Source organism: Giraffa tippelskirchi, chromosome 4 (assembly GCF_054371585.1).
Source record: "Giraffa tippelskirchi isolate mGirTip1 chromosome 4, T2T-mGirTip1v1.2.pri, whole genome shotgun sequence".
In the NCBI taxonomy this organism is placed as follows: domain Eukaryota; kingdom Metazoa; phylum Chordata; class Mammalia; order Artiodactyla; family Giraffidae; genus Giraffa; species Giraffa tippelskirchi.
This window is the reverse complement of record NC_137278.1, coordinates 6867424-6882929: the sequence shown is the minus strand read 5'-3', so window position 1 is coordinate 6882929 and position 15506 is coordinate 6867424. Positions and strand designations below refer to the sequence as shown.

At 53.2% G+C, this 15506-nt stretch overlaps 1 protein-coding gene across 1 annotated transcript in view; it reads left to right on the top strand.

Moving 5' to 3' along the window:
- The first annotated feature begins 14983 nt into the window (after positions 1 to 14983).
- PRRX2 (paired related homeobox 2) overlaps positions 14984 to 15506 on the top strand; it is a 50551-nt gene continuing 50028 nt past the window's right edge. Inside the window, exon 1 of the mRNA XM_081594837.1 lies at positions 14984 to 15462. Coding sequence (XP_081450963.1) covers positions 15201 to 15462 — 262 coding nt within the window. The 5' untranslated portion in view covers positions 14984 to 15200. The remainder of the gene's footprint in view (positions 15463 to 15506) is intronic.

The following is a 15506-nucleotide window of genomic DNA, read 5'->3' as shown; positions in this document are numbered from 1 at the left end:
AGGGAAAGGCTACCCACTCCAGTATTCTTGGGAAGTATTCTTGGACTTCCCTGGTGGTTCAGCTGGTAAAGAATCCACAGTGTGGGTTCTGGGTTCAGTCCCTGGGTTGGGAAGGTCCCCTGGAGAAGGGAATGACTACCCACTCCAGTATTCTGGCCTGGAGAATTCCATGGACTGTATAGTCCATGGGGTCGCAAAGAGTCGGACATGACTGAGCAACTTTCACTTCACTTCACTTCACATGGATGTCTCATCAACTCGTCAGAACACCCCAGGAAGGACGTGGCAGCCGTATTCCCGTGTCATAGTCTGGGAGACCAAGGCCCGCAGAGAGGACTGACTAGCTCCAGGGCAGCCGGCCAGCAAGGGGCTCCCCAGGACTTGAGCCTGAGCCTGGCTCTTGGCATCTCCCTGGATACCCACCCCCTGCACAGCCATGGTCCCCCGCATTCCCTCCCGCTCCCCTCCCCCCGACACTCCTGCTCACTCTTTTACACGCTCACACATGCTCATGCACACTCGCACACACAGGCACCCTCAAACACCCACACGTGCTTGTGACACTGCATTCACACTCACAGGACATTCTCACACGCAAACATTCACTTGCTGACAATGATGCACACGCATTCACACACACACACACACACACTCAGGGCAGAGGCTGCAGGAGGGCCAGTGTCATGGCCCCAGCGCAGCACCTCAGCTTCCCTGTGGCCCCTGCTCAGGAAGGGCTGTCGGCAGCCAGGTCTGTCCCTTATAAGGCCCTGGAGGGGGAAATTGATAAAACTCCCCCCCTTTCCCCTTTTATTTCTCTCTCTCTCTCTTTTTTGATTTGGCAGAGTTTCCTTAAAGTATGATACTTGGTATTAGTTAGTCACTCAGTCGTCTCCAACTCTTTACGACCCCATGGACTGTATGTAGCCCACCAGGCTCCTCTGTCCATGGGATTCTCCAGGCAGGAATACTGGAGCCGGTTGCCCTTTCCTTCTCCAGGGGATTTTCCAGACCCAGGGATCGAACCCGGGTCTCCTGCATTGCAGGCAGATTCTATACCATACCATCTGAGCCACCACTTGGAGAACGCAGCAGTCTGCCACAAGGACTAGTCTCCCTCCTCTCCTCGGTGGCGCTGCCAGCTACAGGCCTGGCCGTCCTGGCAATGAGGCGCAGAGAGGCTGACTGGGCGGACCCCCTCTGGTGCAGCCGTGGGGCCGCCGCCCCCTCCCTGGGCTTTCTTCTGTGTCCGCCCCCCAAAACTCCTCTCTGTCTCCTCTCCCCTCCCCCACACCTGACCCAGCCCTGACCCGCCCGCAACCCTCACAACCCGCCCGCAACCCTCACAACCCGCCCAGCCTGCTTGGCTGCAGTCCCCGTGCTGAAGGGCTCGGGTGGCAGCTGAGGGGCCAGGGGACCGGGAGCAGGAGTGGTCGGAAGGATCTGGGCTGGGCCAGGGAAAGACTGTCCTGTCCCCTCCCTTGTTCTGTTTCTCGCCTAGGAAGCACTCAGGAGCGTTTTGAAGACCCCCCCCCAACCCCCAGGGACGTCTCTGCCCCCATCTTTTCCCTGTTCTTTCCCCACCACCTGCCCCCTCCAGGAAATCCGGCCCTGCTGGCTAGAGCCCCTGCTCCTAAGGCAGCCTCCTTCCTGACATGGCCCCGCCCCATTCCGCATCCAGACACTGCCAGGTGGTCCTGACGTGGGGCCTGTGAGAGCCAGTTATGGGCTCGGCTAGCCCCTGATGAAGCCCCAAGATGGGCAGCCCAGAGCCGCAGAGGGGATGTTGAGGGACCCCTCCCCTTTCTCCACCATCCTTGTGTGCCCACATCAGAGGCCTCACCGGAACCCCCCAGCCTCTTGCAGAAGAGGTGAGTCCTTAGGGATCAGAAGAACAGGGAGAGAAGGTACTTACAGCCTGTCTTAGCTTGGGCTGCCGTACAAAGTACCATAGGTTAGGTGGCTCCAACAACAGACATTTATTTCTCATAGTTCTGGAGGCTGAGAAGTTCAAGATCAAGATGCCAGCAAGGTGGGTTTCATTCCAAGGCCTCGTCTTCCGGCTCATAGGTGGCCGCCATCCCCTGTGTGCTCACAAGACCACGTCGTCTTCTCATAAGGGCACTAATCCTATTGTGGGGGTTCCACCCTCATGACCTCATCTAACCTAACGCCTTCCAACGGTCACACCTCCTAACACCATCACATTGGAGGCTAGGGATTGCATGTGTGAATTTGGGGGATGAGGAATATAAACATTCAGTCCATGCAGAGCCCCTCAGAACCCCCACTTCGAGTTTGGAGGAGGGTCTGGGGCCTGAGCTCTGGTCTGGCTTGTTCTCAACTTAACTGCCTCATGGGCACAAGAAAATGGTGGTTTCAAGGCTCACTTAGATTCCTTCCTACCCCAGAAGTCAGGGGTCCTACTGAGAAGGACACTGAACTTCACATGTGGGAAACATCCCAGGCCTCCTCCGGGCACATCCTCTCCACCTAAATGCTAGTCCGTCTGCGTCTGCCTCTCTGCCCCTGGCAGACAGGTATGTGTAATCTTGGCCCAGGCCTTGTCCTCGGTGAGCCTTGGTCTATCTCCTTGCCAAAATGGGTTGGAGAGGGTGCCCAGGAGGTCTGAGCCTGCCCCATGCCTCGCTGGTCTGTGAGCCCAGAGTCTTGATTCCCCCAGACTCCCCATCTGACTCCTACTGTCGCCCACTTGGCCTCAGTTCCTGGCAGGCCAGCCCAGAGGCGGAGCTCAGGGCAAGGACCACTCTGACCCCTCCACCCCTTGCGGCTCAGCTGAGAGTGAAGCTCTGCCAAGTGAAGGCTCAGGAGGGCTCAGAGCCCTTGGGGATGGAGGGAGGCAGAGCAGGGCACAGAGCAGGGCTCTTTGTGCTCCGGGAAAGCCCCCCACCCCACCCCACTCCACCGCCACGGGCCCTGGTTGGCAAAGCTGACGGCAGGAAGAGTCCCGTCGGCCATCCGTCAGGGAGACAGAGAGGGCCCGTTCTAGGAGGGGAGCCGGGAAATTTGATCATTAAGAAACCCTCCTGGCTGTCTGGGGGAATTTAATTAAATTGCTGGAGAGGGCTGGGAGAGAGAGCCACATCTGGAACCAATATGTGGGCTTTGATTTTTTTTTTCCCTCCTCTCTTCTCTCTCTTTCTCTCTCTCATTCCCTGCCTCCCTCTCCCCATCTCTGGAAAAGGGAACACAGAAAAGCCCTAGAGTATTGGTTCCTCCGGGACACAGTTCCTGGCAGACAAAGATGGAGGGAAACCAAAGACAGTGACGCCATGGAGGAGGCAGAGAGACAGAAGAGCTGGCTGAACACTGAGGCGGAGGCGGGGATGGGGGAGCCAGGGCAGAAGAGGCCTGGGGACGGCAGGGAGAGTTGTTCCCTGGGATTTGGCCTCAGGGGAGTCAGCAGTGACCAGAGGTCAAGGTCCACTTCACAGACCAAGAGAGTAAGTTCTGGAAAATCCCAGAAATCCACACGCTCAGCCAAGGGTCTCTCCACTAGCCAGCATTTATCAAGGCCCTGCCTGGCTTGAAATGCATTGTGGGTGAATCCTCCGGAGGTGCAGATACAGATGAGAGAGAAGTGACTTGCCCAGGGTCACAGAGCACACGGGTGGCCGTACAGAGGTTTGATCCCAGGCTTTTCTGGATTCTGCCCAGATGTGCTGCGTGGGTCACAGTGATTGCGATTCCTTTGCTGGGCAGCTGGTGCTGGGCACAGGCTTAGGCTTTCCTGGGCAGGAGCTGACTGAGAGAGGAGGTGAGGTCAGAGGCCTTGGGGTCTATCTCTTACCCCTGTGGAGCAGGACTCTCCAGACCCCAGGCTGCAGCCCCGAGCCAGGCCAGTGGCTGGGTGTTCACGGGCAGGGGAATGGGTAGTCAGCTTCCCTGCTTTGACTCCAGTGGCTGAGCCATCTGACACTAACCTAGTTCCCTTTCAGCCAGATGCCTGCACATTAGAAACCCTACCCATGGACTCCAGGTTTGCCACCCCTCACTCCCCCAGGCCCCAGAGTCCCCTCCTGGGGCTGCGTCTCTACTCTCGGCAGACAACCTCTGGGCTAATTCTCTTCCTCCCCTAAAACCCAATACCTCCCCACCAGCCCGCACAGCCTGGGGTCCTTTCCCGGATCCCACCTTCCCATCTCAGCCTAGGATGGCTGAAGTTCAGCCTTGAGTTCAGTATCCATCTTCACGCTTCATCTGCAGGCTGTGAGCCCAGGGGGCAACCTGGTCCCCGCCGTAGTCCCAGGTCCAGCCCAGAGCAGGCTCAGGGAGGAGGGTGGTACTTGCTTGTGGAATGGATGCCTCATGACCTTGGTGCATGCAGGGCAGTTGAAAAAGGTCATTCAAGCTCTTGGCTGGGAGGGGAAAGAGAGGCACAGCAAGAACAAAAAGGATTCTGGGAACAGGTAAGGTTGGAGGCTCTAGGGGAGCTTTGCACACGCTGGGTCTCCTGCCTGCCTGCCCCTAGACTGTCCGCTGTCACCTGCGAAGGGAAACGTCTTCGCCACTCAGTCATGCCTGACTCTTTGTAACCCCCTGGACTGTAGTTCACCAGGCTCCTCTGTCTATGGGCTTCTCCAGGCAAGCTTCAGGAGTCAGTTTAACCAGCTTCCTTGGGGAAGCCCTCCCTGGCGCCCTCCCGCAGCCCTCTCCCCCCGCGGAGCTCTAGTCTGTTTACTTCTCTGCTGAGATTGGCTTATTGACATCTCTGCAGGACGGGGCTGTCTGGGCCACCCCTCTATCCCCAGCGCTCCAGTCGACTCCCAGTACTGGAAGGCAATCAATAAACATGTGTTGATAGAGGTACTAAGCCCTGCATTTGGGTGCACCAGCTTGTGAGCTGAGGATGGGGGGGGGGGCGGGAAACAGGCCAGGTCCTGCCCTCCGGCACTGCTCTAGGTCTGTAGCTTTTGTTGTTTAGTTGCTAAGTTACGTCGGATTCTTTGCGACCCATGGACTATAGCCTGCCAGGCTCCTCTGTCCATGGGATATCCCAGGCAAGAATGCCATTTCTTTCTCCAGGGGATCTTCCTGACCCAGAAATCGAACCTGTGACTCCTGCATTGGCAGGCGGATTCTTTACTGCTGAGCCACCAGGGAAGCCCGCTCTAGGTCTGGGGGAGTAATGGCAGTGGTGATGTGGCTGCTGTAATAAGTGGAGTGTGCTCTGAGGGGCAGGCGTGGGGCACATGCTGGGGATGACGAGCAGCGGCTTTCTGCAGCCTCGTGGTGACCTGAGGGGTACAGGTGATTCTTTTTATCCTCCCATTGGACAGATGAATAAGTGAAGATTTAGGGAAACTGGGCGGGGCCGGGGAGGGGAGATTGGAGAGTGCCCAAGTTGGGATTGGAGCTCAGAACTGTCTGGGGTGGTTATGTCAGTTCGTCATTGCATAACCTGGAGTCATGTCTTCTCCGAGGGCAGGGAAAGAAGGTCTCCAGGAACCTGAGCCCCCCTCCCCCCCCCGCCGCGCTGAGCGGTGGGAGGCAGCTGGGGTGGGATGGGGTGGGAAGGTGGAGGACCAGAGGCCAAAGGGCTGCACTGAGATCTGGGTGATCAGATGGGGTGGGGGTGGGGGACACACAGGGCAGCGGTCCAGCCGCCCTAAGGGAAGGAGCGGGAAGACCAGGGGCAAGCCCCCGCAACCAGCCTACTGGACCGTCCACATGGCCCGGGGATCCGAAACAAACCAGGAGGGAGGCTCCGGGTCCCACATGGAGGCCCTGACAGGGTGATGATGTACGGAGTTTTAAATAAATGTATGTCCTTAGGGGCGCATTGTCTGGAGAGAGAAAAAATGGCCATGCTCTTCCCCACTCCTGCCTCCCATCCCTCCCCCCACCCCGGCCAAAGGAAAAAAAAGGAGAAAAAGGGGAAAAAAAAATCCATCGCTACAGCTAAAAAGGAAATTGCATTAATACAGATTGTTTTATTTAAAAAACCTTGACCTCCACTTCAAAAAAAAGTCATTAGACATTCTCCTTCTCAAAGGCCGCCGAGTGATTACCGGGAGGCCGGTCCATTTCTCAATGACTTACTGTTCCTGGCTGCTCGAGGGAAATGTGTGAGGAATCGGGAGTAATTTAAGGCTCCCTGCAGAAAGGTGTGTAAATCTTTGCATGTCTAAAGAAACTTTACCAGACCACTAAGTCAGAGGAAAAGAAAACGGGAAGAGCCCCCCACCCCCTCACCTCCTTTTTTTTTTTTTTCCGTTTCTTGCCTTTGGAACTCTGATCTCTTTGATCGTAAAAATGGTCATATTTCACCCCCAAAATATCAGCAATCAGTGAACTAAGGAAGTGGGGGCCCATGGGGAGTTTAACCACCGATTAGGCCCTTGGTTTAATTATTTAACGCCTGCCTGGATTGTACAGGCTGTGAACACACTCTCCTGGCAAGGGTTCAAGATCGAGTTATAAATAATAATAACTATTAGATCCCCAATTAAGTCGGTGAGCTGAACGCCCAGCCCTGTCTTTCAGCCCCACCTTGTCCTCCGCCACCGCGGCCCCCACCCCCATGCTGAGTGCGGGCGAAGGGCCTCGAGTAGCTCCACTCTGCTCACCGCAGAGTAATCACAGCAAGATGTTGGCGGGCCTGCGAGGGAGCCAGGGCAGGGCCCGAGGGTTCCGGAAGCCTTTGTGGAGGCTGGGGGTGCCCTGGGCCTAGCTAGGCCCATGCCCCTCGCCCTGCATCCTTCCCTGGATTCCTGGGGAAGCCAAGGCTGGAGGGGGTGGGAAGGATCAGTGTGTGCCTTTCCCTTCCTGTAACAGAAAGGACTTCTCCAGCAAGGCTCAACCTGGGAATCACAGGGGTCCCCAGAGCCCGAAAAGCCCAGAGATTGGAAGACGTCTTTGTTGGAACAGAGTGCCTGGCGCACCCGAGTTGAGTCTGATGCTCTGGCTGCCAAGATTAAACTGGAGCCTCTCTTAAGTGTCCCCCGTGGCTCCGTGCTCCTCCAGTGCCTCAGTATTCAGCGCTTGCGTGCAAGCCCAGTGACTTCAGTCGTGTCTGACTGTTTGCGACCCTACGGATCCACCAGTCCATGGGGATTCTCCAGGCAAGAATACCAGAGTAGGTATCCTAGTAAGGTCCTCCTCCAGGGGACCTTCCCCACCCAGGGATCGAACCCGCATCTCTTACGTCTCCTGCACTGGCAGGTGGGTTCTTTACCGCTGGCACCACCCAGGAAGCCCTCTGTATACAATAGGTGCTCAGTAAATCGCTGTGGAATGAGTTGTTCAGGACCATTTCCCACTGGTCCTGTGAAGCCTGCGAGCCCCGTCCCAAGGGCAGCTAAGAGGGGTTGTCGAAGATCCAGAGTATAAGTAACCTGGGCACCATGCCGTGCCCACCAGGAGCCCTGCACGCAGCAGGTTCTTAATAGGAGCTTGTCATTTGGCCCAAGACCCAGATGCAGGCCTGTCCCAGCTCTGGGCGGGTCCTCAGGTCCCCAGAACTGCCTGAATGCCATTGTAGCGTGGCCTAGACCTAGTGCATCCCGCCAGCCAGGTGTGTCCTGGGCAGTAGAGATTCTGACCACCAGCCATTCAACCCACCATTCTCTTTCGGAATAACCCCGCATGGAGCCCTACTGTGTGCTAGGTCAGGGCCTGCATCACTTCTCCTTTCTTCTCCCGTGCAGGCTCTGCAGACATGGTGGTGTAAAGGATAGAGCAGGCAGTTTACAGACGGGATGCCAAGGCTCAGAGAGGAAAGCACGCAGCCCAGAGTCACACAGCAGGTCCACAGCAGACACACAGCAGACCAGCCTCGTACCCAGCCAAGTCTTCCCATTCAGGACAGGTTCTCTGTGCTCTCTTGACTTTATCAAAGCCTTTTTCCTTTTTTTAAGTCTTTACTGAATTTGTTATAATATTGCTTCTGTTTTATGTTTTGGTTTTTTGGCCACGAGGCATGTGGGATCTCAGCTCCCCGACCAGGGATCAAACCTGTGCTCCCTGTATTGGAAAACGAAGTTTTAACCACTGGACCACCAGGGAAGTCCCCCAAAGCCTGTTACTATACCCATCGGTGCTGTTTATTGACTCTTTTCCACTTGCCAGGTTCATGCTGGGCTTTTTACTCAACTCTTACACAGATTATTTCATTTGATTCTCACAACAGCCCTGTGAGATAGGTCCCATTGTTACCTCCATCTTACAGGTGAGAAAACTAAAAGTCCAATAGGCTAGGTGACCTGGTGAATGTTGTGCGGCTGGAAAATGTTGAACACAGGGGCCACTGCATCAGAAAGATTTAAAACAAAAACAGGAAAATGAAAAAGTCACATGAAAGGAGAGGAAAAGAGCAGTTAATACACTGACTTGCCTCCTGGACAAAGAGTTGCTGTGATTATGTCTTAACATTATCTGGGATTCCTGGTAGCCAGCGCAAAAAGGGAAATGCAATGGGTTGTGCAGATCTCATTACTTGGTCCTTTTTTTTTTTTTTTTTTTTTAAGGAGGGACCATAATGCTTCAGGAGAAGGCAATGGCACCCCACTCCAGTACTCTTGCCTGGAAAATCCCATGGATGGAGGAGCCTGGTAGGCTGCAGTCCATGGGGTCGCGAAGCTTCAAGAGAAACAAATGACTTCTTAGCCCTAAATCCTCATGGGACAACTTGTTGTGACGGTCAGAAGCCTGAAAAGCTTACCAGGAGATGGAGCTCAAGCTGTCCAAGTCTCTGTCCCCCTCCCCTCATGGTCGTTGTGAGGATGCTACAAGGCGATGCAGTTCAGTACATCTCCAGGCTTACAGGATGGCTCGGTGAACAACGAGCCCCCTCTATCTGGAGGACATCTCTATCTTTGGTCTTGCAGGTAGAGAAGAAACATTTTTCAAAGGGATATAATATTTCATCCCTTGCCAAGAACTGAGATCCAGTCACTTCAGTAGGATTTCCTGGTGAGGAGGGTCCTCAGGAAGGAAACTGAGGCTGGCAAAAGGTTGGGCGGTGAGCTGAGGGAGGGGACCAGATGTTCTGCCCCGTTTGGGCTTGGCTCCGCTTCCCACAGGGTGGACCAGGGTCTGGGGTGAGCAGGGAGCCCCGCTGTGAGAGCAACCTGACACAATATTTACAGACCCCTGTGATCTGTCACGGTCACGCCTGCTCACATCTGAGTCCCATCGGCCTGTGGTGTTTACGATTCCCCAGACGTGCAGCAGTGAACGCAGCTTGTCCCTCGAGCCTCTGTGTGCTGTCCCTGCTAAACTGTTCCCTTCAGAAGAGGCTCTTGGGTTTGTGGCTGCAGGGGCTGGTCAGGTGAACAGAAGAGCTGCAGAGTGCCATGTGGCCCTTGGTCTCTGTTTCTCCATCTGTGAAATGGGCTTAGTCCTTTAGTGATTGACAGTCAAGTGTCCTGCAGAGGTTGTTACGGTGAAAGAATGGCCCAATTATAGAAATAGAACCATTCCATAAGAAAAATGAGTAGTGAATATAATCAGACATTTTGCAAATAAATACATGTAGCCATTAAAGTAATAACCTCTATGAGAAAAGAATCTGAAAAAGCAAAGACGTTCCTTTGCCGACAAAGGACCACCTAGTCAAAGCTATGGTTTTTTCCAGTAGTCATGTATGGATGTCAGAGTTGGACTAGTAAGAAAGCTGAGCGCTGAAGAATGAATGCTTTTGAACTGTGATGTAGGAGAAGACTCTTGAGAATCCCTTGAATTGCCAGGAGATCAAACCAGTCAATCCTCAAGGAAATCAATCCTGAATATTCATTGGAAGGACCGATGCTGAAGCTGAAACTCTAATACTTTGGTCACCTGATGGGAAGAACGGACTCACTGGAAAAGACTCTGATGCTAAGAAAGATTGGGGGCAGGAGGAGAGGGGGTCGACAGAGGATGAGATGGTTGGATGGCATCACTGAGTCAATAGACATGAGTTTGAGCAAGCGGGGGGAGTTGGTGATGGACAGGGAGGCCTGGCGTGCTGCAGTCTATGGGGTCGCAAAGAGTCAGACATAACTGAATGAACTGAATTGATATGTATAACTGAATGACTTTGCTACATACCTGATACTAACACAACAATGTAAATGAATTATGCTGCTGCTGCTGCGTCGCTTCAGTCGTGTCCGACTCTGTGCGACCCCATAGACGGAAGCCCACCAGGCTCCGCTGTCCCTGGGATTCTCCAGGCAAGAACACTGGAGTGGGTTGCCATTTCCTTCTCCAATGCATGAAAGTGAAAAGTGAAAGTGAAGTCGCTCAGTCGTGTCTGACTCTTCGCGACCCCATAGACTGCAGCCTACCAGGCTCTTCTGTCCACGGGATTTTCCAGGCAAGAGTACTGGAGTGGGGTGCCATTGCCTTTTACACTCCAATATAAAATAAAAATTAAATTAAAAATAAGTAGAATAGCCATTAAATATTCCCATTCAGTGATTAATTCAAGCAGAGACATTACTCTGCTGACAAAGGTTCGTATTGTCAAGGCTATGGTCTTCCCAGCGGTCACGTATGGTTGTGAGAGCTGAACCTTAAAGAATGCAGAACACCAAGAATTGATGCCTTTGAACTGTGGTGCTGGAGAAGACTCCTGAAACTCCCCTGGGCAGCAAGGAGATCAAACCAGCCAACCTTAAGGGAGATCAACCCTGAATATTCACTGGAAGGACTGATGCTGAAGCTGAAGCTCCAGTATTTTGGTCATCTGATGAGAACAGACAACTCATTGAAAAAGTCCCTGATGCTGGGAAAGATCAAGGGCAGAAGGAGAAGAGGGTGTCAGAGGATGAGATGGCTGGAAGACATCACCGATGCAATGAACATGAACTTGGGCAAATTCTGGGAGGTGGTGAGGGACAGACAGGGAGGTTTGGCATGCTGCAGTCCATGGGGTCGCAAAGAGTCAGACATGACTGGGCGACTGAAAGACAACAACAACATGCATGTTAAAAGAAGGAAATGCCTGTTAAAATTGAAAATAAGTTATTACTATTATTTTATTTATTTATGGCTGTGCTCGGCGTTCTCTAGTTGCAGCGAGCAGGGGCTACTCTCCAGTTGCAACGCTCAGGCTTATTGTGGTGCTTCTTGTCGCAGAGCCTGGGCTCCAGGGCGTGCAGGCTTCAGTAGTTGTGGCCCACGGGCTTAGTTGCCCCACAGCATGTGGAATCTTCTCGAACCAGGGATGGAACCCATGCCCCTTGAACTGGCAGATGGGTTCTTAACCACTGGACCACCAGGCAAGTCCAAGTTATTATTATTATTATCATCCTTCTTTCTGGTCTGTCGGCAGTATGACGAGAGGAGGAGCTGGGCAGGAACTCAGAGGCATTCACAACAGGATCCAGAGAAGATTCAAGGGGCTGTTCTCCATGCCCAGCAGAGGTCACGGGAGCAACAAGGAAATGAGTACAGGCTGTCCAGTGGCTTCCTGAAGTTCCTGATCTGCAGCATCATGAAGCTGGAAGTAACAACGTTGCTGATGTGCAACAGATCTAAGTGTGCTGAGAATGTCCATGGTGTTTCCTTAACAGCTACAAAGCTGTCCTGGAAGAGCAGCTGGCTGGCCATCAGAGTCACCCATCCCAAGAGGAGGCTGTGCAGCAAAGAAAGTGAATAGACAGCTCTTGGGCACATTTTATTCACATTAAATAAAACCATAAAGACTTGTGCCATCAGTAGAGAAAATAACTAAAGTAGCACATTCTCTTCAGGGATACAAGCTTTTTGGAGGCTATGTAGCAATACTATCAAAAGTCTTAAAATCTTTGGCCAGTATCTTTGTCTTTTTTTTTTTTTTTTATGCCCTCCCTTCCCCTGGCCAGTATCTTTGACTCAGTGCCTTAGCTGTGTGTTTGCTGCTGTAACAAATGATCACAAACCTAGTGTTTCAAAACAATACAAAGGCATTATGTTAACCTTTTCAGAGAACAGATATGTTGTTGTTGTTCCGTTGCTACTGTTTGCGGTGGACTCTTTATGACCTCATGGGCTGTAACTCGCCAGGCTCCTCTCTCCTCCAGCATCTCCTGGAGTTTGCTCAAATCCATGTCTATTAAATTGGTGATGCCATCTAACCATCACATCTTCTCCTTTTGCCTTCAACCTTTCTCAGAGAACAGAAGTCCTGGGCTAAAATCAACGTCCTGCAGGGCTGCATTTCCTTCTGGAGGCTCCAGGGAAGAATCTATTTTCTTGCCTTTTCCAACGTCTAGAGGCTGTCTGTGTTCCTTAGTCAGTGGCTGCCTTCTTCCACTTTCAAAGCCAGCACTGCCCAGTCAAGTCTCTCACATTGCATCACTCCAGCAATGACTCTCCTGTCTCTCTCTTCTACTTTAAAGGATCTATTCAGATGATCTAAAACGTTCTCCCTGTTTTAAGGTCACCTGATAGGTAAACTTAATTCCATCTGCTACCTTAATTTTGCCTTGCCATATCCACAATTTCCAGGGATTATCATGTCAATATCTTTGGGAGGTTATTATCTGCCTACCACATCCAGATATCCTATTTCTAGGTATTTACGATCAAGAAAGCAACTATGGATGTATAGTAATAGGGAATGATGTACAGCAATAGGGAATAATGTATCACTAGGTTTTCATTAAAAATAATAGTGGACAAGACTAATGACACAATGTGCAAGCTATTAAAAAGCACAACATAATTTGACTTTTATAATGTATTTAACTATTCTCTCCATTGATCTAGAATATAGATAAAAGCTAGAAAGATAAACTCTTTATTTTCAGCTCACTCCTTTTTCTTGTCTTATAGCTTCTTCTAGGTCTTCAATTCAATACAGAATAAATAGGAAGATTATCATCAATCTCATTAAACCAAGTTTATATATATATACATATATATATATATGTATGTATGTATATAAAACCTATTGTGTCTCAGAAATCTCTAGGAGTGGGATATATGTGCTTATATTTTCTTAATTTTATTTGTGTATTCTAAAATCTCTGCAATAAGCATGTCACTTCTGTAATAAGAGAAGTTAACTTTCTTTAAAGCATGCAAGCTTTCAAGACTGGGGCAAATATGCACTTTTACTCCTGCTCAGACTCAGAAGCTAGTCTCAAACAGAGGTACCAACTAAGGATCAGCTCCTCTCTGCAGAGCAGGGGCCCTCTCTGTTCCCTTCTCTTCCTCCCCTTCCCCCCTGCTTAGAGCAGGGCCTGGTTCAATAACCACTCATTGAACAGAGACGTTCCAAACTGGGACCTTATTCTCCCTTCATTGCCCACTCTGGGTTAGCATCACAGGATTTATCTAAGTCACCATGGAAGTCGTTTATCTTCTAGCTGTATCCCTTTTGGGTAATGAGTTCCATCCTTGCCAGGTTAAGTGTGGAGTTTCCTGGGGTGCATTCCAGGCTGCCTCAGGCCTGGAGCTCTCGTTCAAGAGCTGAGCTATAGAATAGCAGTCAATGCCACTTGCCCTACTCTGCCATCCTTGTACCACCCCAGCCACCAGTCCCAGGACTGGCCAGGGGAATTAGCAACCTCATAACAACAACATGAAGAATGTCAAATTCACAAGAATCCTTTCAAATCGGTCCCTTTATCGTACAGATGACAGATCACATTCAGGGAGGACCAGCAAGTGACTTCTTCAAGGCCACACAGCTAGTAAACGGCAGTGCACAGATTCAAACTGGTGTCTCCTTAGCCCTAAAGCTTGAGTTTGCCATCACTGCCTTCCATGACTTCTTGGAGAATTTGCTGTCCAGTGGTTAAGACTCTGCACTTTCAGTGCCGGGGGTGGAGGTTCTATCCCTGGGAAGGGAACCAAGATCCCACGCGCTATGCTGCATGACCAATAAAATAAAATAAATTAAAAAAAAGAAGAGCCTTCTCTCTCATCATCTCCAGGTCTTCAACCTACCCTCACATGTGCCCTATGGATGGCTGTGGCTAATGTTGGGGACACTTGGCCTCATCTTGGGGGTGATGCCTTTCTGGGAAAAATCCTGGCTCATGCAGAACCTGCCTGCCCGTCTACAGGTTTTCAGGGGTGTGTGCAGGCTGAGTTTCCTTTGCGGCAGCCCAGAAAGGAGTTTCTGCAGGTCTTCTTCTGGCGGGCTTATTTTTCTTGCTCAAACGTTATGGCTCTGCAGTGGTGGAGGGGACAATGGAAGGCCAGGCCTCCAAGAGCAGTTTTGGGGAAAGACCAGCAGCATCTGGACGGCTTACAGTCTCGGCTTCCCCACTGGGGGCATCTTCTCTGTGCTTTCCTTGCAAAACAAAAACAAGAGCAGAGACCCAGGCAGCCCTCTCTCTCGCTCTCTGTCACCCATCTGTCAGTCTGGCTGTCGTCCGGCTATCTATCCATCTTCCCTGTGTAAACTAGGAATTCTGGGGAGGAGGGGGAGGAACCTCCTTCCTCTTGCTTTGGTTTTCCTTGGGGAGGGCCTGGACTGTCCCCGAGGTGGGCTGGGGGGATGCTACAACCCCCCGAGGCTTGATGATGTACTGCCTTCTGGGGCAGAGAACCTGGCGAGAGGTGGCGTGAACCAGGCGGACCAAGGACTCTCCTCCGTCTGGGCAGGAACGGCAGCATCAGGGTGCATGAGGGTAAAGATGGGTTGGGAGGTTTCAGATCTTCCGTGGAAACTGTCTCCCCCAGAGTCGCTTCCCCAGTCCCCTGCGGAGGAATTTGTAAATGGAAGCGGGGCTGCTAATCCCTCCACTGTCACCTCCCCAGACACTTGTTGGGGGATTAAAAAAAAAAAAAAAAATAAGACAGACACATACCCAAACACTGAACTTTCCCATTCCTCCAAATGCGGGTGGGGACGCTGAAGGAAGGACACCCCTATCTTCTCTCCCCCTCCCCGCCCCCAGCCTCCAGCCAGCCTGGCGCGGGACCCCCTCCCTCCCGCCGCCGGAGCGGTGGGGGCGGGCGAGGCGAGGAGAAGGGGGAGGAGGAGAGGCAGGGGGCGAGGTCTGCTTCAAGAAGGGGCGTGTGGCCGGAGGAGCTCGCGTCGGAGCAACTTGGGAGCGAGCGAGGCGGCAGAGAAGGGGAGGGAAGAAACTTGGTTTCCCCCGACGTCAGCGCCGGGCGGGCCGCGGAGCCAGGAGGCGGCCGGGAGCCGGGCCGAGCGCGGGGCGGCCGGGGCGCGCTCGCTCCGACCCGCGCCTGCCACCCGCGCCTCGGACCCGCGCCCGCCACCGCCGCCGGCGACCCCGGGGCGGCCCGCGGGCATGGACAGCGCGACCGGCCCCGCCTTCGCCCCGGACAAGCCGGCGCTAGGCCCGGGGCCGCCGCCGCCGCCGCCCGCCCTGGGGCCGGGCGACTGCGCCCAGGCGCGCAAGAACTTCACGGTCAGCCACCTCCTGGACCTGGAGGAGGTGGCGGCGGCCGGGCGGCTGGCGGCGCGCCCCGCGCCCAGGGCCGAGGCGCGGGAGGGCGCGGCGCGCGAGCCGTCCGGGGGTAGCAGCGGCAGCGAGGCGGCGCCGCAGGACGGTGAGTGCGCGGGGCCGGGGCCGGGGCCGGGGCCGGGGCCGGGG